Source organism: Bombus fervidus, chromosome 11 (genome assembly GCF_041682495.2).
Source record: "Bombus fervidus isolate BK054 chromosome 11, iyBomFerv1, whole genome shotgun sequence".
Classification (NCBI taxonomy): Eukaryota; Metazoa; Arthropoda; class Insecta; order Hymenoptera; family Apidae; genus Bombus; species Bombus fervidus.
In genome coordinates this window covers 5,394,689-5,415,173 of record NC_091527.1, presented here as the reverse complement: position 1 = coordinate 5,415,173, position 20,485 = coordinate 5,394,689, and the positions used below count along the sequence as shown (strand labels likewise).

The window sequence follows — 20,485 nt, the reverse complement described above, 5'->3', positions numbered from 1 at the left end:
CATAGTTGATAAAATATTTTTTTTTATATTTAAAATATTTTTGTGTATTATTCTTTTATATTTAAAATATTTTTATATATCATTTTTTTAAATTACAAAATTTATTATTTCATTGAAGAGTACAATACCTTATGATAAGACTAGGAAAATTATTATACATAGTTGATAAAATATTATTTTTTTTATATTTAAAATATCCTTGTGTATTATTTTCTATATTTAAAATATTTTTATATATTATCTTTTTTTAATTAGAAAATTTATTATTTCATTGAAGAGTACAATTCTTTATGATAATAAAATTTAACCCATTACTGATAATGTACTAAACATTATAAAATGTGTATCTTATGGATGACCTATAACAAAATAAATGGTAGAACAAGTTAGAAAATCACGTATGTAGTCATGTTTGTGTTTGACCCAATATTATAGTGGCTTTTCTATGAACACGTTGAATCGCGTTGAAAATTGACCACTGGTGGCACCAAGGAATCGTCACGTACAATATTGTCCGAACAGAACAACAGGTGGTCAGAGAATTTACCAGGTTTCCATATCGCGCTCCTTCCAAACGAACGGGATCAGTGTTAAGTGGTCGGTCGAGCTCAGATGACCGACAGCATGGAAAAGCTAACATGACCTCACTGGATTGAGTTCTTAAGTATAAAGGAAATTTTCTTTCTTTTTTTGTTTCAGGCTCCAGCCCTGAGTTGGGTGTCCCGGATATGACAGTCATCAGTGACATCGATGAAACGGGAATTAATCGAAATCTCCAAGTCCGGTATAAGAGGGACCAGATATATGTATCCTTTGGTCGAACTTTAATTAATTAAAATTAATTCTTATATCTAGGTATTAGGTAAGAATTATCTTATTGTTTTCTATCTTAAACATATCTTAATTGGTTTTATTTTTACATTCTTTTTATACACAAATGCATATTTCTTTATACCGTAACTTTTTCAAAAAATTCGTGTACATCTTTAATTTAGAAATTTATTAGATAAGATATTTTTTAGTACTTTTTTATGATGTTAAATAAGCGATTAAATTAGAAACTGATTCGAGTATGATTGCAAAATCTTCCATATGAATATGATCTCATAAAAATGCTAGACCACGTGTGAACCGTCTTGTTCTGTTCGTCCGAGAGTTTCGCAAAAAACAGTGAACGGACGTCCGTTCATTTCGTAATTCGTACGTTAGTATGCCCTGGAGTTAGAATTCTTCGCGCATTCCTACGTATAACTCTCTCTCGAGTTCCTTCTGCTCCTCCTCTTTCTCAACAGTACTGCGCCATTGGAACTAAGGTATTTCATATTGAAATTTTTAACAATTTTTGGCCTCTAAGTGAAAGGACGTTTGGAGCTGGTGAAAAGCTAGCACATTAAAGAGTAATGTCAAATTTTGTAGAATAATGCTAGAGTGCAATGTCAGATACTTTAGGACTTCATTAAAATGTAATATTAAATTGACTAAGATTAAGAATAAAAATTTAAATATTATTTGCATTAATATAAATATTGAGGAATTAAGTCAAACTTCCAAAAATACTGTTAAAGAATAATTTCAAATCTACAATTTTATTAGAGATCAATCTCATAAACTTTCCGAAATTCACAGAAATTCCGAGATATCTGAAACTTCCACTACTCCTCCTCAATTTCCAACACATTTTCCAACTGTCCGTACTTTTCCCCAGACATTTAAATTCCTTTCGATCCGCCAAAATTCCTAAACATCTTGAACTTGCTAAACTTCTCGACGAAATAAACTACGTATACCTACTTCTAGAGTTTCCATATCTCTCGGACGTTTTCAAATCAAAAGAAACTGAAAAAAACCTGCAAACCTATAAAGATGTAAAAAGTCCAAGACAAAGCTATCTCTGTCACATCTCTATCCCGGCAAATAGAGAACCAGTATTGGGAAAGGGAATTAAAAGCGGAGAAACCGAGTGCAATAGAGTATGAAATAGCGAGAGGAAGAACGAAAGCGATGAAGAAAACGGAAGAAACGGTGGTAGTTTAAAGAAGAGAAGAACTATACGTATGAATTTTGCAGGGGTGGGGCGTTGCTCCCGGGTTGGTTCGTTGCCATGACGACAACCCCAGTCAGCTGGTGAACCACCCCAGGGCCAGACCCATTCATCCTCTAGTTTCACCGACCCAACGACCGACACCGACCCGACCCACTGTAGTTTCTTGTCATGCTTCAATCCACCCCTCACCCTTCTCTCGATTATCCTACGTTCGTGATCTATGGCTAGAGGGCGAAAAGACGTCCAAATGATCATCCGTGCCTTTTATTACGAGTATGGCTCGATATTCTCATAGGCACACGCATAATATCGACTCGCCTTCGAGCTAGAAATATCGAGGGAAGTTTAGGAGTCTGGCAAGTTCGCGGTGACTCTTTTGTTGATATCTTAATTGGATTGGTTTTCCCCTTAATTGGTTCACCAATGAATAGAACGAAAAATAGTTGATTCGCTGATTTTTATTAGTTTCGTTGGTTGAACTGGTGGAAGTATTGTATTACTTTCTTAGAGATATTGGAGAAGGTGAGGAGGTTTGTTGAAGAGGCTATTGAACTTAGGAAGAGATAGCTAATTCATTGATTTTCGTTAGTTGGATTGGAGACAGTATTGTATTATGTTTTTGGGGATATTGGAGGTGGTAAGGTTTATGTCGGAAAGGTCAATTATTTTCGTAGTAGGGAAAAATAATTATGTAACTAATTACTTCTTATTGTTTTGGTTCGTTAGTCGAATTGACAGAAGTAACGTATTGTATTGTTGGAGACATTGCAGAGGTTTTGGGTTTCTGTCAAAGTTTACAGAATTATAATAAATTTGTAAAACTAGAGCAAATGAAAGTAGTGGTTAAGATGAATTATCTAATTACTGTCCATATGAAACACAGACGTGCATACGTTTGATGCATTAAAAGTTGAACGTTATGGGATTAATTTTTAGATTTCTATATAAATTTTTCTAAAATGAAATATCTACGAATCGTCATGTCTACGAATTTACCATCGTTAAACTCGAATTAAATTAAGAACACTTTATTCTGTCGTAAAGCACTAGGATATTCGTGATGTTATTCTGAATTCGAAATCGATTTTCCAACACGAATAGACGATGATGGGTCGTTAACGAAGCCAGCACGATTCGTCTAACCAGTAGCGGCATAGTTTTTGCTCTTCTCGGTTCGGTATGGATCAAACACCGGAATTCAAACGCGTGATGCGTCCGCTTCGATGATTTAGGTCGTCGTTGGAACGCACTCGTTAGTGGACACTTCCTCGTGCATTACGACGATGAACGTCGCAGAACGCGATGTGTGGGACGCATAGACGTCAAATTGGCCACGAAATCAACGATGACAAAGCTTTTACTAAAGAAAATGTTCTCTTCTTCGTAAATTCTTCCTTTTTCATTTTTCATTGCCACGTTCGATAATTGATGGAATAATATCGTTGTTGTTAATAATTTATAGACTACGACCGTTTATGTAAATTTATATTCTTAACTCTGTTACGTTCTTTACATTAACTCTGTTTACATTTTCCATTTGATTTTCGTATCGTCTCAATCCAGAAGAAGAATCGAGAAAAATAATTACAGCTGAATATTTTTGTACATGCCCAAATTATAAATTGCGTTATAGATTCTTCAGTTTCTTCCGTTCTCTGATATTAAATTAGCGTATTCAATTAAAATGTAGGCTCGAATAATTTCAGTGTACAGTCACAGATCGTCCAGCCTCCGCAGGAAGTTTAATTATCGGTTGATTGCAGTGAACGAATAAAACCGTATATTCAATGACCAAACACTGAACATACTACATATCAATCAAACCACGCGTAATTAGTATAAGTAACTAACCACGTCCTGTGATTTCCACTATCAATACCAAACAGCATGTATCGTTGATTATTTTAAATTCAACTAAAAACAATCCATCCAACAACGCTACACTTCAATTTCTAGATATTTTTCATATTCCGATGCTTTTAGGTTGATTAAAATGTGTGTCTGGGTTGTTTTCATAATTCTAAGCAATTGTACACGAGAAACCACTATATAAAAAGCTAAATTGAAACATCAACTGTTAACTTCTGATTCGATATATCTCTCGTATATCACTGGACTTTTAGATAACATCTGATATTGGATTTTGTAAGTAATTAAAAGTTTTCTAAAAGAACATTTCTACAAAAACTACGCCAATTAAAACTATCTGGAACATAAAAATTCTTTATAAAAAATACGAAGCAACATAAAAATACGGAATTTCTTATAGATAGCTTCTGATAAAAGATCTTGCCAATCGTACAATGCATCAGAATCTCCTTCAGACTATCAACCTTATTGCCTAGCGTCTAGCTAATAGAACTAGCCGTGATATATCCTGGTTCCTCCCAAAGGGCCCGATCGATAGATCGCAGGTTGATTAAATAGCTGCACTACGAGCCGCTTGCCTTTGCGAGTGCTATTTCGATCGAGAAAGATACCTTTCAGTAGCACAGATAAAGTACAGTAGCCTTTACGATATAGATAAACCGTAAAATCGGTCAGATATATCAAAGTTATAATTATATATTCTAATATTAGAACGAACAAAGTGATAAAAATCGAAAAAGTTGTATAATGAGTTTAATAACTTTCTTACCTTTGTAAAATTTTTCTTATCTTAAGAAATCCAATAATTTGGACAGTTTCGTGTAGTAAGAATAGTAATTTTCACGATATGATATGGTTGTAGCATCTCGCATCAAATGTTAAAGATTACGCGTTTGAATATTGAGATGGACTAATTAACAATTTGAAAAATCAAAGTTCTTAGCCATAATAAGCATATAACTATAGTAACTGCAACACGGGTAGAACTATTAAAATCTGCAATTTTTCGTGATTAAACGGCAATCTGTGTGAAAAAGTAGCCAACTCGATACACCTTTCAATGGTAATGTATTTACGTCAGCGTGGATATTAAACTGCGAGATTGCACATTATTACCGGGTGAAATAATACGTCGACGATAAAACGCCGCAAGGCGTTCGCTTTTCGACAAAATGATGGCCCTTGTGCCAAGAATCGTGCGCAACAGCGGGCGTTCCTCTCGCTGGAAACGGAACACCACGGAAATCGTCGTTTTTGCACGATGATGTAATCGAGAAATCACGCGGACGTTAAAGAAACCGGCGATGTTCCTTCGAATTTCTATGTCGTACAGTTCCTTCTCCATTTCCGTGCTTCCATAGATCGTTCAACGAGCTTTCCACTTGGTTACGATTGAAATCGAAGTTCGCTGTAGAATGCTTTTTAGTTAATGGATACCCTTTTCCTTCATAAGATCCGTGAGAGGTGAAAGAATGCTGGTTTCATTCTTTCGGTTATTTATGCTATTTAGCAATTGGCTATTGGTTCAATTTTAGGCGAATAAGAGATTGATCAGACGTTTGAAGTGTTAACACAGATCTTGGAAAATTATTTGCAATCAGAGGGTCTGAAGGATGTAGAAAGTAGAACAAATTATTTTATATGTTGCGATGTAAAAAATAGTAACAAACTCGCTGAAGGATAGACGAGAAAGTTTTTATTGTTTTCTGCTATTACATATACATGTTTATTTATTAGTACATCTTAATCACATTATTTCCTGTATTCCATATACACATTTTTCATTCTTATAATTCTGCAGAAAAATGTTAAGGCTGTATTAATAAAGTCAGAACATCTAGTCATAGAAATATCACAATAAATATAAAATCGTAATCGAAAAATTAGAAAATAACATATACATTTTTGAAACGTTATTTTCTTCGTTTACTTCTACATTACTGAGCCATAGTTTATTTATACGAAACATTAGATGAGCCAAGAACACCTGCAATCGATTATTGTTATAGCGAATACGAATAAAAAACAAGCTTTAGTGTAGTGCACAACTTAGCTATTATTAGTTGCAATTTCGTGATATAGGCAAATTATATCATGCTTCCAATTATCTCGTTCTTCCAACAACGATCGAACGAATATAATCAATTCCATTTAAGCGAATCTCTTCGCCTCCATTACGGAAACGTTTGTGCCGTGACGGCCGATCGAATCTCGTTAAAGTACGACGGCTAGGACTAATTACACGAAACCGGTGCAGTTTTACCAAGCAACGGGTTCCCGGTCTTTTGTCACGGTTAATTTCGTTAGGAAAATTGAAAGTTCCGAGGCGAACCGACAGCAACGACGATCCGTGTCTTTCGCCGCCGATCTCGTCGCGGTGAAAACATCGATAGCATACAAATAAGAGGCTCAACTGCGGAGATCCGACGTTGACGTCCTCGCGAGCCTCTAGCTTCTACCTCCTTTGTACTTTGTCACGTGAATTTAGCCGGAAAATAATGGAGTTTTCATAATAGGAAATAATAAATAATTATGATACAGCAGGAAATAATTTTAGGAGCTAGAATTTTAATAGGAAATAATGATTAAAGAAATAAATTCAAATAATTTTATAAGTAGGCACCTTAATAATAGGAAATGAATAAAAGGTTGGAGATAGTAATTGAAATATAATAATAAATAACTTTATCCGAAGAAAATGATTAATAGGAAATAATGATCAAAGTATAGTAATGAAAAGTTTGAGTAATAAGAAATAATTTCAAATAATTTTATAAGTAGGCACCTTAATAATAGGAAATGAATAAAAGGTTGGAGATAGTAATTGAAATATAATAATAAATAACTTTATCGAAAGAAAATTATTTTATGAGATCTTTCCATTTGCCATATATATTATATAAGAAACTTGAAAAGAAAACAGATAAGGTAGGATAAACAACATTTCTGTAAGCATTGAACAGAAATCAGAGTGGATAGATAACAAGATTAGCAGAAAACAAACAATTTTCTTTAAAAACTACCTCTCGAATAGTTTGACTATAGATTTTATGTGTTAACTTAAATCTGTGAGCGTGGTTGTATCGAGCTGCACGTGTGCATGTACAAAATTAAAACCCACTATTGGTCGAGGCGCAGGGTAAACGAGATAACCGTGGGTGGAGACTAGGGAAAGAAGACGATGAATGATGCTCGATCAGATAACCGGAGTTGCATAAGGGACGCGCGAGGGGATTCTCAGCTTCCGGTTTCGACGTTGTCGCCCGGACTAGGGTTAATCCGATATCGCGAAAGAGAAGCTAGCCTGTGAAAAAGGAGTGTTGGGTAGCTCGTATGAGTGGTAGGTAGATAATGGGTGCCGATGAAATGTAGTCGGTGAAGGGACCAAAAGAGTTGCTCGCTCTTAACCCGTGTTTTTCCCCACGTGTGAACGAATCGAGCTTTCATCCAAATATTATCGACGCTTACGTGACGTCACATATCATATTTCTCGATATCTTTCTGTCTGCGTGTAACGTCCACTTCTTTGCTGGTATTTGAAAAAAGGTTTCACTGTGTGACATATACCGGAAGTTTACGATAAAGATTGAATGAATGGAGTAGAAAGGAAACCACTGGAACGAGATTAGGTTTTTCTTTTTCTATTTAACATTTAGAGCTTTTATTTCTTCTGATCAAATTCCTTGTAAACATTAATACAAAAATGATTTGCGATGTAGGCAAGAAGGAAAATTTGGATTTTTATTATTTGTATTGCTTGTTGACATATTTATTTCATTTTTTATTAATTAATATAGTTTCATTGGGAGAATTTTACAGTTTGTAATATCTATAACACTATGTGAAGACTATGTTCAAATATAACTAGTTATTGGTGTATTAGTATAATTAGTAATTTCATATTGCTATAGAAATATTTCTTCGGATTATATTCACCCGAATGCGTCTTTAACCAGTTAATTGAGTTCGACGTGTATACACGTGAATCTAAAACTGTATTTCTGTGCGATTGACGTGTATACTCGTCGTATGAAATAAAAAATTACCATTTACTGTAAAAACTCAAAATTTTAGTAAAAAGTAATATAAATGACATTTAGTAGTATGTTTCCTTTATACTCCCAGTAAACCTATTGTGTATTTTACAAGAAAAAATTTGATTATTTGATTATTCTCTTTAGTATATTGGTTATATGTACAATGTATTGTTTTTTATAAATTGAGTTGATTATTTTCCCCAATGCATTCCTATTTGTTTTTAATAACAATACCTTTTTCAACAATAAATCATTAATTTTTTATTGAATAAAAATCCTCCCTCGTTTTGCTTTCTTCGTAAAATTTATAATACCAGCATCTGCCCTGCGTTGACGTATATACTCGTCATTGCTTGATTTTAACTACGCGACTCGTAACGGATTTTTGAAATGAAACTCCGCGATTAACAGGTTAAATACCTAAAAAAGCACGTATACTTGAAACATATACGCCTCGATACCGATTGCGCGATCTCTTTACGCTTCTTCCTCCGACTATACACGTGTATACGAGGCGAATAGGTTTGCGAGGCGGAGGGTGGTTCGCTCTCATTAACCTCTCGCTGGCGAAGCGCTCTTAGCCGGCTGCTTCAATTGCTTTCGTCGAGGACGAAGCGCGGCCACCTTTTAGTGGCGCGTTTCGAAACCCCCGACGAAGCCATGGAACGAAATAGAGATGGAATACACAAGACCGGATATGCGGCAGCCTCTCGAGAAAACTCTGTGTCCCGTGTTTGCTGAAACTGTCGATGCGAAACCGAACTGGGCCACGAAAAGAAACCAACCAACCAAGTCTATCAGAACGTGTAAAAGTCTTTATACCGCCCAATTTAACTCGGTTGATGATAGTTTAATATGAAAAAATATAGAAGCTTGTGAATCTTACGTTTATCAAAAATTAGCATTAAATTATAATAGTGAAACTTCGCAAAAACCTTTCCATTTTATGAAATTAACAGAAGTATAGATTTGCAATGGTACATTTTTTTGGAAGTTTGATTTTATAAACTTATGCGTAATTTAGGAGATTTTTGCATTCTATAAAGTTTTATACACTTTAGGGGATTTTAATTTTGCCAGGTATATGAATGAAAGTTTGTTTCTTCTTCTATATTATATATACATATTTTCATCTTTCATTTTAATTTCTTTGAAATTCGTTTTTAATATTCGATATAATAAAAAGTAACAGAAACACATTTCTTCCTTATGGTTTTGTAAACAGAATATAATACTCTAAATTCATGACTCGTTTGATTGAAAGTAAATTCACATACAGTTTAATCAATTAAAAACTTATCGAGTATAGTATTGGAAAGATTAATGAAATTTCTTATATCAATGGTACATTGAAACAGAATGCTCTTGGTTATCGTTCATATCAATTCAAGATCTCACGCTCGTTTATATCAAGAAAAAGGGATGGAGATTGATCCTTTTCCAGACCAGCCTCCTTTCAGGTCACTCGGTTCGCCGGTGTGTATAGGGGTTGCGTTTTATTGAAAATTTCATGCTCTTCTTGTCCGGTGCGCGCGCGCAAAATTGTCCTTCCCGGGTTTCTGGGTCAGCCATCCTGTTTGCAACGTTTGTCTGTTGACCCTCGAACCGGATACTGACCGTCATTAGGTGGTGCAGTGGAAATGCGGGAAATGTTGAGAAGCGAGGTCGAGTGGTGACGATGTCCTAAACGGAAATGGTGTACTTTGTGATTAGAGTTACTGCAGGCAGCTGCTTCTTCGAGATTATCTTATTTCTTGGAAATTTATCATTTTAATACTAGTTTCTCAGATTTGTATTTGTATCTTTTCTTGTAGATTTTTGTAGTTTTTTTTTATTTTTAATTTTGTAGTCTTTCCTTTCGTGCTTTTTTAAAGGGTTATTCCTTGAGATATTTATTTACATTTCTTGGTATATTTTCCGAGATTATTGTTACAGTGTCCTTTTGGATTATTATTTGTATACTTCCTTAAATGTTTTTGATTCGATGAGACTTTTTTTATCCCCATCTTTGAATATCCTTTACATTATTTATTTCGATGACTTATTCTAAAATCATCTTCTTTATATCTTTTCTGGGTAATATCATTGCAGAATGATTCATTCATTTTTTGTCCACAAAATATTTTGTTATTCTCTCTAAGAATATGCAAGACTATCAATTCATTTTACGTGTTATTAGCGTGAAATTCGAGCAGCAATGATTATTCCAATTAGGGAAAGACGCTTCAGAGGTTCGTTGCTCTGTCCACAAAAGCCTCGAACATCTGAGAGAATTCACCCGCCTCCAGACAATGAAGAAGATATAGAAAAAAAGTGAACGGATGATTACATTCCCATCTTTAGAAGCTACAGCGCTGGCTGCTTTTAGTACTTTTCTCACAGGCCACAGCCAAAGACAAATAAGCTGGTTTGACTATACGAACGCTCACCAAAGGCTTCGATAACGATTTCCTTATATTTTCTTGCGTCGCTGCATATCGAGCTTACTCTGTGACAATTCTAGCGTTAGATTTTGTCGAAACCATTCTTCCAACGATGCACTGATCGGTTCCAATTCAATGCGAGGAAATTCTTCTGCTGTTTCGCCGACATAACGTTCCGTTTCAACCGATCTCTCGAACGTGAAACGTCTTTGAAATTGTGCAATAAAAATCACGCGCTACTCTCCCTGTGCACGTTAAATATTTTTCAGTGGAATTTCACGAATTCCTCTTTCGGAACGCTTTTCTGTACGACGAAAGATTAATATCGTCAACGACAATGGGAGGAAATGCGACTGCCCATAAGGAGTTTCCTGTGGATTACAAACAGAACCGTGTTTCCTGCTTCTCCAATGGGAGATTCTGATCCTGATACGTGGATTGTTTAATTTCTTTTTAATTATTCTAATCCATTCGTGGTTACGATCTTATTGTGATATGTTGCTTAAAATAATTAGCTTGTCTTCTGTTATAATTTGATTTTTATACTTCTTTTGTCTGTATTTTTTTTCTAATGAAGAGCTCTCTCGGATTAGAATAATCAGGAATACATTGAACGAACGTACTATGTATATAATTGTTTGTTTAAAACATGTCTTGAACCAATACACTACACGATAGGATTATGAGGAATTATGTTAGAATTAATATGAAAGTAGTGAAAGAAGACGAATGAAAATTGATGAAGATGCTCTCATAATGGATAAAGTAGAATCTTATGAAATTTATAAAAATATAAACAGATCTTACAAACTTTATAAAGTCTTATAATAAATCAGGAATGATTTATGGCCAATACAATAACTTAGAATGTAATAAACGTAAAACATTTACATGTGTCAGAATTGACCCAGCCTGTATACTATTGTCTGAAAGTTAATATACGGTAGTTTTCGAAGAATTTTGTAACTTCCTCAGAGATAGAATAATCTAGTAAAAGAATGGAATAATAAATCCATGGATATCTGTAGGATAAACCAGCAAGCGAAACGACTCATATTTCTCTCCGTTTACGTTGGCCAAAAAGTAGAGGGTTGATGATGCCTTCTCCAGCAACCTCCTCCATATAAAGCGACATTACGTCTATTTTAGTCGACGACCTTTCTGTCCGCTGGCAAATATTTCTTTCTTTACTGCGACGTAAAGGTAGCCTTCTACCTGTCGTTTACACAGGACATGTTAGTCTGACGAAAGGCAGCTTCATCGATCGAACAGGAAAAATGAAAAGTGACGGGACAAAGACCATCCCCGTTTACTATTCCTTCAGTAACCTTCTTCGACATATCAAACTCAAGGCAGCCATAAAAAGCCAGTCCATTAAGCACGTAAAAGCTTCTCCTGAAATGAAAATGAGCGTCTATTCGAAATAGAATGTACTGTTCGCAGAATGATGTTGTGGTAGTCAATCTTAAACCGACAACTTTGAACCACACAGAAGCTAAATTGATCAAACCTATGATATATAGCTAATGATACATAATATCGTGTCAACTATCGATACATAATATTGTGTCAACTATACACAAAGTTTATAAGATACCTTACACTTTGCCCATCCGATTCAGACCAGCTCTATAGATTCTTATTCTTCACCTTTAACTCCAATAATTCTCAATTTTCTCAATCCGATACACGGGAACTACAGAAATCCATCGATACACGAAGCTTAAAAAGTACCTTATATCTCCCCTTTCGTTTTAAATCATCCCCCAAATTTTATTTTTTATCGTGTCCATTACTTCTAACAGCGCTTAATCTTTTTACGCTGCGATAAGATTCAATTTTTCCAATCTTTTCGTATAAAATAGAGAAGCTAAAGGAGGCTCAATTATCTTACGCTTGATCACTCTTTCATCTCAAATTACTCTCAGGCTTTTATTTTTCACCACGCCCATTGATTCCGATAGACCTTGATTTTTGCAAGCTCCAACGAGTTTCAAGTTTTCCAAATTTTCTATACAAGGCAAGAAAATTGCAGAAAACCACGCAGTTTAGAAAATACCTTACGCTTCTCCTCTGTTTCGTCTCAAACTTTAATTTCAAAACATCCCCATACTTTAATTTTTCATCATCTTCATTACCTCTAATAATTCTTAACGTGTTTCCAAACTTTCCACACAAAACAAAGAAACTAGAGGCTTGCACATTTAGATGGTTGCAAAGTGTAACCTAGCTTCACCACTAGTCCCAGAAACCAGTCGATGGGGGGTCAGCCTGCTGTTTCAAATGTTACAGAAGGGTATACGGTTATAGTACTTATATTATCCCCTTTCTCGCTGCTGGCATTCATCCGTGAGTCATCGCCTCGTACTCAACCCCCGGGTGTGACGTCATTTCGACGTCCTCCACCCCATCGAGGATCTATCGTCGGAAGCGTGTCATCGTTCGGTTATTATGCAAGGGAGGCCGAAAATCGCCAACCATTCTCTCGAGGATTCTTCCTCGATGGAACCACTGCTCTCGATAATCTTCTTCTCAATCAAATACGGATTGCTATCAACCAATAGAAACGAGAATTGAAGTGAGAGGGGATGAATCGGGTACCTGGATAACGAATAATTAAGCAGAAAGAAGAAAAATGAGAAATTATAATTGTTGTAGCGCAAGGGTTGATATCTTTATGACAATTTTATTTGAATTTGTTTATACATACACGTTTGTCTTAATTTTTGGGACTGGTGGCGAGATAGGTTTCGTTTAACTGATTTTAGCCAGAAAAATCGATTAATTAAAATTTTGTTGGTTACCGATAAACCATTATTGGTTATCAGTTAGTTTTTGATTTCTCGGGTAACCATTATCGACAGTTAGCAAAAATTTTCTTTGGCTACTTTCGACCTTGACGATTTTTATAACGTTGTTTTCTATCGAATTTCAACAGATAGAGACGAGGATTAAAATAAAGGAGAATGGATCGAGTACTTCGATAACAGTTAGCCAGACAGGAGGAAGGAAGATAGATAAGTCTGTAGATGAACTACATAACAACGAGACTCGTTCGGTAATTCGAGACATCGTTAAAATCTCTCTCTCTCTCTAACAATCGGTGAATGTACCATTTAGTTATCGTCGGACCCTGTTTTTCTTTTGTCTTACGCTTTCGCTGTATCGTCGATCGAACCAGAGAGACGGAATGAATTACGTCCAGGAGGGTAGGAGTTCGGATCATGAGGAGGAACAGCGTCTGGCTGATTGCAGGGGCGGATATCGCAATTTCCATTCAATCCGACTCTTCGATTTTGATTTTTACATTTGGGTCGAATTAATTTCCTTTGCTTTCGGGTTTTTGTTTTTGAGGTGGCGTTCTTTGCAATGTAATATATTTCGATCTCTGTATAGTTACAAATATTATAATAAGAATTTTCAAAGGTTCTTAAGCGTAAGAGTTAGGAATTATAACACTGTATGTCGTAACACTTTCCAAATTTCCCTACTGCTCTTGTTATTAAAAGAATCTTTTTAGCAATCACCCTTAAGCTCTTACGATAATCCTAAACTGACAATGAAACGTCAGGAAATTCCCTCATCTGAAACAAGCATAAACTTCGTAAAACGGTTTAATATAATAAGAAAAAGAGAAATAGCGACACGCATTTACGTGGTTGCGCGTGACGTCACGTGCACAGAGTGTAGGTCTCCATTCAAAATGCATCTCGCATTATCATTCAAGACGGTTCACGAGGTTGGGGAATGAGAAATAATGCCGTCGACACGGTTCCTTTCAGCTATGGGTAAACACACCTTCCACCCCCCTTTTTTTCCTTTCCTTTTCTTTTCCTTTTCCTTTCCCCTCCTCCATTCATTTGCATCTCTTGGTCGCACGGTGAGATTAATAGACGAACGACTTGCTTGAATGCATCAGCGATTTAACGAGTCGCTGCTTCGATAATTTTCCTTGACTTTAGCATATTACGATTCGACGACCAGACGTACACGGGATCCATACTAGTGGCTGTGAATCCGTACAAAGAGGTTGACTTCTACACGAACGTAAGTAAATTGGAACCGTTTCGCGTGATTATCTTTTAATGCACACTGCTTAAGGCGAATACTAGATTCCTTTGACCTTTCTTTTTTTTCTTTATTTTAATCGTTCGATTGGGAACCATAGGGGTTATGAGTTGAAATTTTGCTCATTGTAATGGATTGGTAATGGATGGAGGTAATTGGCGTTATCGAGAACGTGAATCATGGTACGGATAATAGTGTAGAGTGAGTCTTTCACCGTAATATGTTTTTAGAACGAGTAACGTAATATAAAAGTGATTTCTACGATGAAATCTTTCGACTAGCCAGTAATACCAAAATAATATTGCAAGAAATTTTTATTTATATATCTTTGAAAGCTTATATCTTTGGACCTAAGAACTTGTCTTTCCCTTATCAGCTACGTTACATTAACTTCTCGAGTGCGTACTAAATTGTAGGAAAATTTGTAAAGAGGAAGCACCTTCTCTTCATATAAATAGTTATGAAATTACATAAAGAATTATTCTTCTAAGAAACGTTCTAGTTTCTTATATTAATGTTTGATATATCTTTCTTAGAGAAAGTAATAGATTTGGTATGCCGATATATTTTATAGAATATTAACTTCATCTGCAGATTTTCCTATGTAAAGAACTTTTATAAGAATACCTGTTTTAAATATATCTCACGATGAAATTGCTACATACCCAAGGATTGCAACTGAATTAAAACAACAAAGAGTGTGCCGCGGTTGCTGAAATGCGCAATTACTTACGCACTTCCGGCGTCAAATGTATGCAGGAAGTGCTGTCGAAGAATAGCAAATATTAAACACGGCGTCTGCCTCGAAGAACGGAGCAGACTGCACGTGCCTATCCCCTCTTCTCTGCAAGTAATAATTGGTTTCTCCTATCGTATACAATTAAGAATTTGGTCACGTGTGTAATGAAAGATTCATTATTAAATTACTCCTGTGAAAGAACCGTTTAGAACGTTCAAAAATTATCAGAGTTATTCATGATGGAGAGTTTCTTTTTTATTTTATTATGAAATAATTCCAAAACTATTTTGAACAATTACATAATAGCATAATAATGTTAAAATAATTTGCCAAAAATATTACAAATGTTTCATTATTAAATTATTGCTGTGAAGGAGTTTTCAGAAACTTGAAAAATTTTCGAAATTATTAACGATACAATTTTTACCTCCTTATTATTAAACAGGAATCGCGTAATAATATCGCAAGCAATACAATATAATTTTTATGCTAATGATTCATTTCAAAGTTACAATGTTACTTCCATTATGAGGATGAAACATGCTTGTTACGTTAAATAAGAACACAGGGGGAACTTGGTAATTTACAGTGAATTATATTTTAAAGTAACGCAATGTACGTTTTTACGTGTTTATTTCATCAACACGGAATAACAACGCGCAACAAAATACCTTTAAGTAAATCCATATTTTAAAAATAGCGTTATATTATTACAAATAATCTTTTTTTCGTTAATAATTTATTTATAAATTGCGTTTGTTAATTGCAATATAAAACTGAAATATATTTATTGCGATAATTAGGAATACATATTATGGAAGAAAGAATGGTAATTTATTGTGAAAGACGTGTTATAATAACGCGATGTACATTTTTATCAAATATATTTCGTCGACACACGAGAATGCCAACGACAGGACGTCTTTATCGTATTGGAATTGCTAGGCCTCGGTTTGAAAACAGGAAACGGAAGCCACGACGTGCTTTCGTGGAGATATCGCGAAACGACCGATCAACTCTTGAAGGGTTTTGTAGGTCACGATACACTCCGTTGCCGACGAATCGATGAGTAATCCATTTATTTTTGCAGCTGCGAAAACACCAAACTCCTCTCATTTTTTATATTATATATTTTTGTAAACTGTAAATATCGCTAAAAATAGTGACATAACAGTAAGCAAATATTCCAAAAACTATTACATTCCTATTCCTTCTTTCATTTATTTCGTTTCAACGTATGAATTATTCAAAGATATTAATTCGCGTGAACCTTAATTGGACGATATATCTTTATCTTCCTATTGTTTCCTTCTTGATTATTGACCTTCAGTTCCCAAATATAAATATAGATACAAAGTTTATTTAATTGTAATTAAAACATATTTTTATTATGTATGAACACTGCAGATCCTATTTACATGGCAGAGTTCTATGCATAAAATAAAATGCCCATCGACGGTGAAAGTTTCAAAGCATTTTCCATTTTCATGCTGCAAAAATATTCTCTAGGCTGCCAATAAGATTACCCATATCGTCTTGCGTCATCTCCGAAAACACCTTCGAAAACACTTTTAGAGGCCATTTTAAAAGCATTTTCGCAAGCACAACGGCAAATTGTTTTCTATCTGGTCCAAGAGGCTGAGAGACACGGTCCCTAGTGTCCTGGCGTGTTCTCAATAATCGTCTGGCGTTGCACTTTTCTCTTTTTCCCCTATGGTGTGCGTAGCTTTAATCTCTATTTCGAGGCGTGCAAGCATCGAGCTTAAAACCATCGGCGGCGTTAACGCGCGTATCAGCCTGGTTGAATTAGGGTGCAGGCTGCGCGCGAGGACTTATTTCGGGATCGAGTGGCAGCCACTTTGTACGTAAATACGGGTCGCCGACAGTGAAACAGTCCTCGAACGGCATTCGACCCTTCGACTGACGTGTGGCTTCGTCAAGAAAAAAAAGTAAAAAATATGAAAGGGCTGAGCGATTAAATGGAATTGAAGCAATAAAGAAAAAGCCACGGCACAATAGAATTTGCTCCGAGCCAGCGGTTTAAACCTTTCCACCTGGTCAAGCTCGAACGACTTTTTTGATTTTATTTTTATTGCCGAATATAGAATTTCTCTTTTTCTGCATTCGAGTATAAATAAAACTCATTTTTCTATCTTTTATTCATTTTATACGTTCGTATATTTTTGTAAGTTTTAATCTGTTTTCGTTGTGTAACTTTTCTAGATTATTATTATCATTTCTTTAAAATATTTAACAAGTAGTTCGCTAAATAGATTCTTTTGGTCGTTATCTTCTTCTGTGCTAAAAAATGGGCAAGATTTTTTGCTTATTTAATATCTTTTAATTTACTAGCTAATTTTCTTTGTTTGGTTGAAATAATTTTCTAATGAGACTTAATACAGTGTCTTTCTGTGCGCTTCAAGTTCGGCTGCTTTTTACAGACTGTCTGTGCATGTAGGTAATAAGTTCGCGGGAAAAACTGCTTTGATGCTGTAACCCGTGTCTCTACTTCGATCGCGTTCCTTTGACTTTATGAACTCGCGCTGCACATACCAAGCGAGAACCACGTTTTAAAAAGGTCTTGAAAAATGACTTTTCTCGGTAATACTCTCGGTAATGCGTAATAAAATCAAATATTTTGCCCATTAACCGTCACGACAATTTATGAAATAAAATATAAATTAGAAGCTACAAAACTTTATTTGTTTTATTATCGAACTGTTTTTTGCTACAATATAAGAGAATTTATTAATATATCAGTAAGTTGTGGCTTGTAATGTTTCGCTGATAGTAACAGTTCAATTGTATAAAAAGGCTCGAATGTTCTAATATCTATAGCGTTTCTAGAACCCAACAGGGCGTTGGCATCACTTATAAAGAAAATTTCAAGTCACATATTGTTCAGAATATTCAATCGTTAAAGGCTATCATGGCTGAAAGTTCACACTCATATGTATCTCATTTTAACATTATCACTCCATAATGATAGCATCGTTATTATATTATAATCATGTTATGCAAATAATAATGTTTTTATTTTCCATGTAACATCGAATACAATGCTAATGAGGACTGCTTTATCTCTTATTTATCTCTGAAACAAGCCATATATATATTTTACATTTATATGAAATTTTAATTGCGATAGAATTATCGACAACTGATTTCTTTTGACGAAGTAGACTTCGTTACACTAGCACTAATAGAATACAGTTTAATCAAGCAGGTCTCCTTAAAATTGAGCCGATAGGCTAATCTTAGGTCTAATGATAGATTTGATGAATTATCTGTGAAATAAGAAACAGACATATTTAAATAAAATTTCACTCATAATAGAATTAACGAGAGCTGATTTCTTTTAACGACAGCTTCTGAATGTTAAACAATTTTTAATAAGAAATTGACAAGAAAAAAAGTAATTAAAAGAGAAAATACAAAGGATCGTGAGAATAGATCGGTAATTTCGAAGGTCAGTCGGGGTACCAAAGGACCCCTGGCTGGCAAGAAGGAAAAGGGTGGCTCGCTGTGGTGCACGCCCCGTGTTATTGATCGGGCTGGAGCGCACATCGGATTCGGAGACTCGTCGTGGTTACCCTGGAGCCTTCGGAGCCTCGTTCTTTCCTCTCGTCGGCGACAATGCCCGGGTACACGTGTCGATCCTCATGAATCTATTACCGATTTCTACTTGAAACTGAATGCGTACATTGAAAATCGAACACCAATGTCATGCATCTAGAATAATCGTTCACTCATGAAAGATATGGCGAAAAAATGGGCAGCGTCCATTCGATTGATTTTTATGGTGTATAGGTAAGAATTACGACTATTTACCTTTCTTATGACTAGGTAGAGTGGTGATTTCTTGTTACAATCCAATTCGTTGAACCTTGCTCCTCCAAATATTGATTTAGTCTGTTGCTTTATTAATTGACCACGGCTATGCCCCACCGCTCTTAAAAAGTTAAGCCTTGTTTTGGGAATTGACCACAGGCTTGAATCTTATCCTCACGGAAAAATAATTTATAAACTCGTAATATTGCTATATATGTATATTTGCCTTCTTTCTTTCTATTCTTCCTTCCCATAGAATATAAATTATAGTAATTGAGACTGAAAAGGAAGATTTTCCCTGGTAGGAAAGTTTTACATGCTTAATTTCTAATTTCCACAGTGTCCACGATTTGCAAAACGTGCAGCTCATTGTTTTCCAATCGACAGGAATTATACCTATTAATCCACTTGTCATAATCGTTAGCCTAACTCGTGGTAGGAACTTGGAAACACAGTTAGTAAGTCTCAACGGTCTCAGCATGTAAGTATAATTTTGTGGTAATCGAATATCAGTTCTGCTCGTGAAACGGTGTCGTGCTCTGATTAATCGTCGACCATCGCGATAGATCCGCTGTGGCACTTGTACCAGCGTAATTTCCGCTGTCACTTACAAATCATAGTAAAATTGCATCATACTCGATTATGAAATAATAAAAATGTTGTATTATTTAACATTTTATTCTTCACGAATATCATACTCCTATGCCGGAAAAAATCTTTTAAGGAACAATGGAACAATTTGGTTACAGCGATTCGTTCATAAAATAATGAAATGTGTGTTGTTCATTAAAGCTAAGATGAAAATTCGAAATACAAAAATCAAATCACATAATTATAAAATTGCAAGCAGGAAATATGAATTAAGATCTCAACGTGTGGTCAGTTAGTGAAACAGGCTTAAAGGCCAGACAAATTTGAGATATGACGGTCAGTTAATAAAGCAATAGATTGAGATTGGCCAGTACCGTACGTGCATGATAAGTGCACATATATTGCCAATGTACGCCATGTAGATAATTCTATTATTTTATTCGCACTGTGTTGGATCTGTACATAATCATGTGTATTGTAAGAGTCTTAAACAAGTCTGAAATACTATAATCCTGTTCTCATCGGGCCTACATAGTCTAGAAATATATGTTATATTTCAATAGTTATTAATATGGATAATTTTCAAATATTTGGTTTTCTTAACTGCTCCTACTTAATTTTATTACCTTTCTCATATTCAACGCTTATAATGTATTACGAATAAACAAAGAAACGCAGCTCGCGAAAAGGACAAACAATAAAGTTTTCGAAAGATTGCAGAGAATAAGATTTAAAATGTCATTATTGAAGAGCAAACATGATAAATTATAAGCAAACCGAAGAAAGAACGGTATTAATGGTATTTAGCATCACGTAATACCAGATTTCTCGGGTCAAAGAACGCTCTTTATCAGCCGCGTCTCTCCAGAAACAAAAGGAACTG

General features: G+C 35.1%; 1 protein-coding gene across 2 annotated transcripts in view; it reads left to right on the top strand.

Moving 5' to 3' along the window:
- The window catches only part of Myo81f (unconventional myosin 81F), a 49,351-nt gene that overhangs the window by 8,815 nt on the left and 20,051 nt on the right, over positions 1 to 20,485 (top strand). For both annotated transcript variants that reach the window (XM_072012877.1, XM_072012875.1), the window contains exons 2-3: positions 700 to 806; positions 14,358 to 14,420. In XM_072012877.1, coding sequence (XP_071868978.1) covers positions 700 to 806; positions 14,358 to 14,420 — 170 coding nt within the window. The remainder of the gene's footprint in view (positions 1 to 699; positions 807 to 14,357; positions 14,421 to 20,485) is intronic.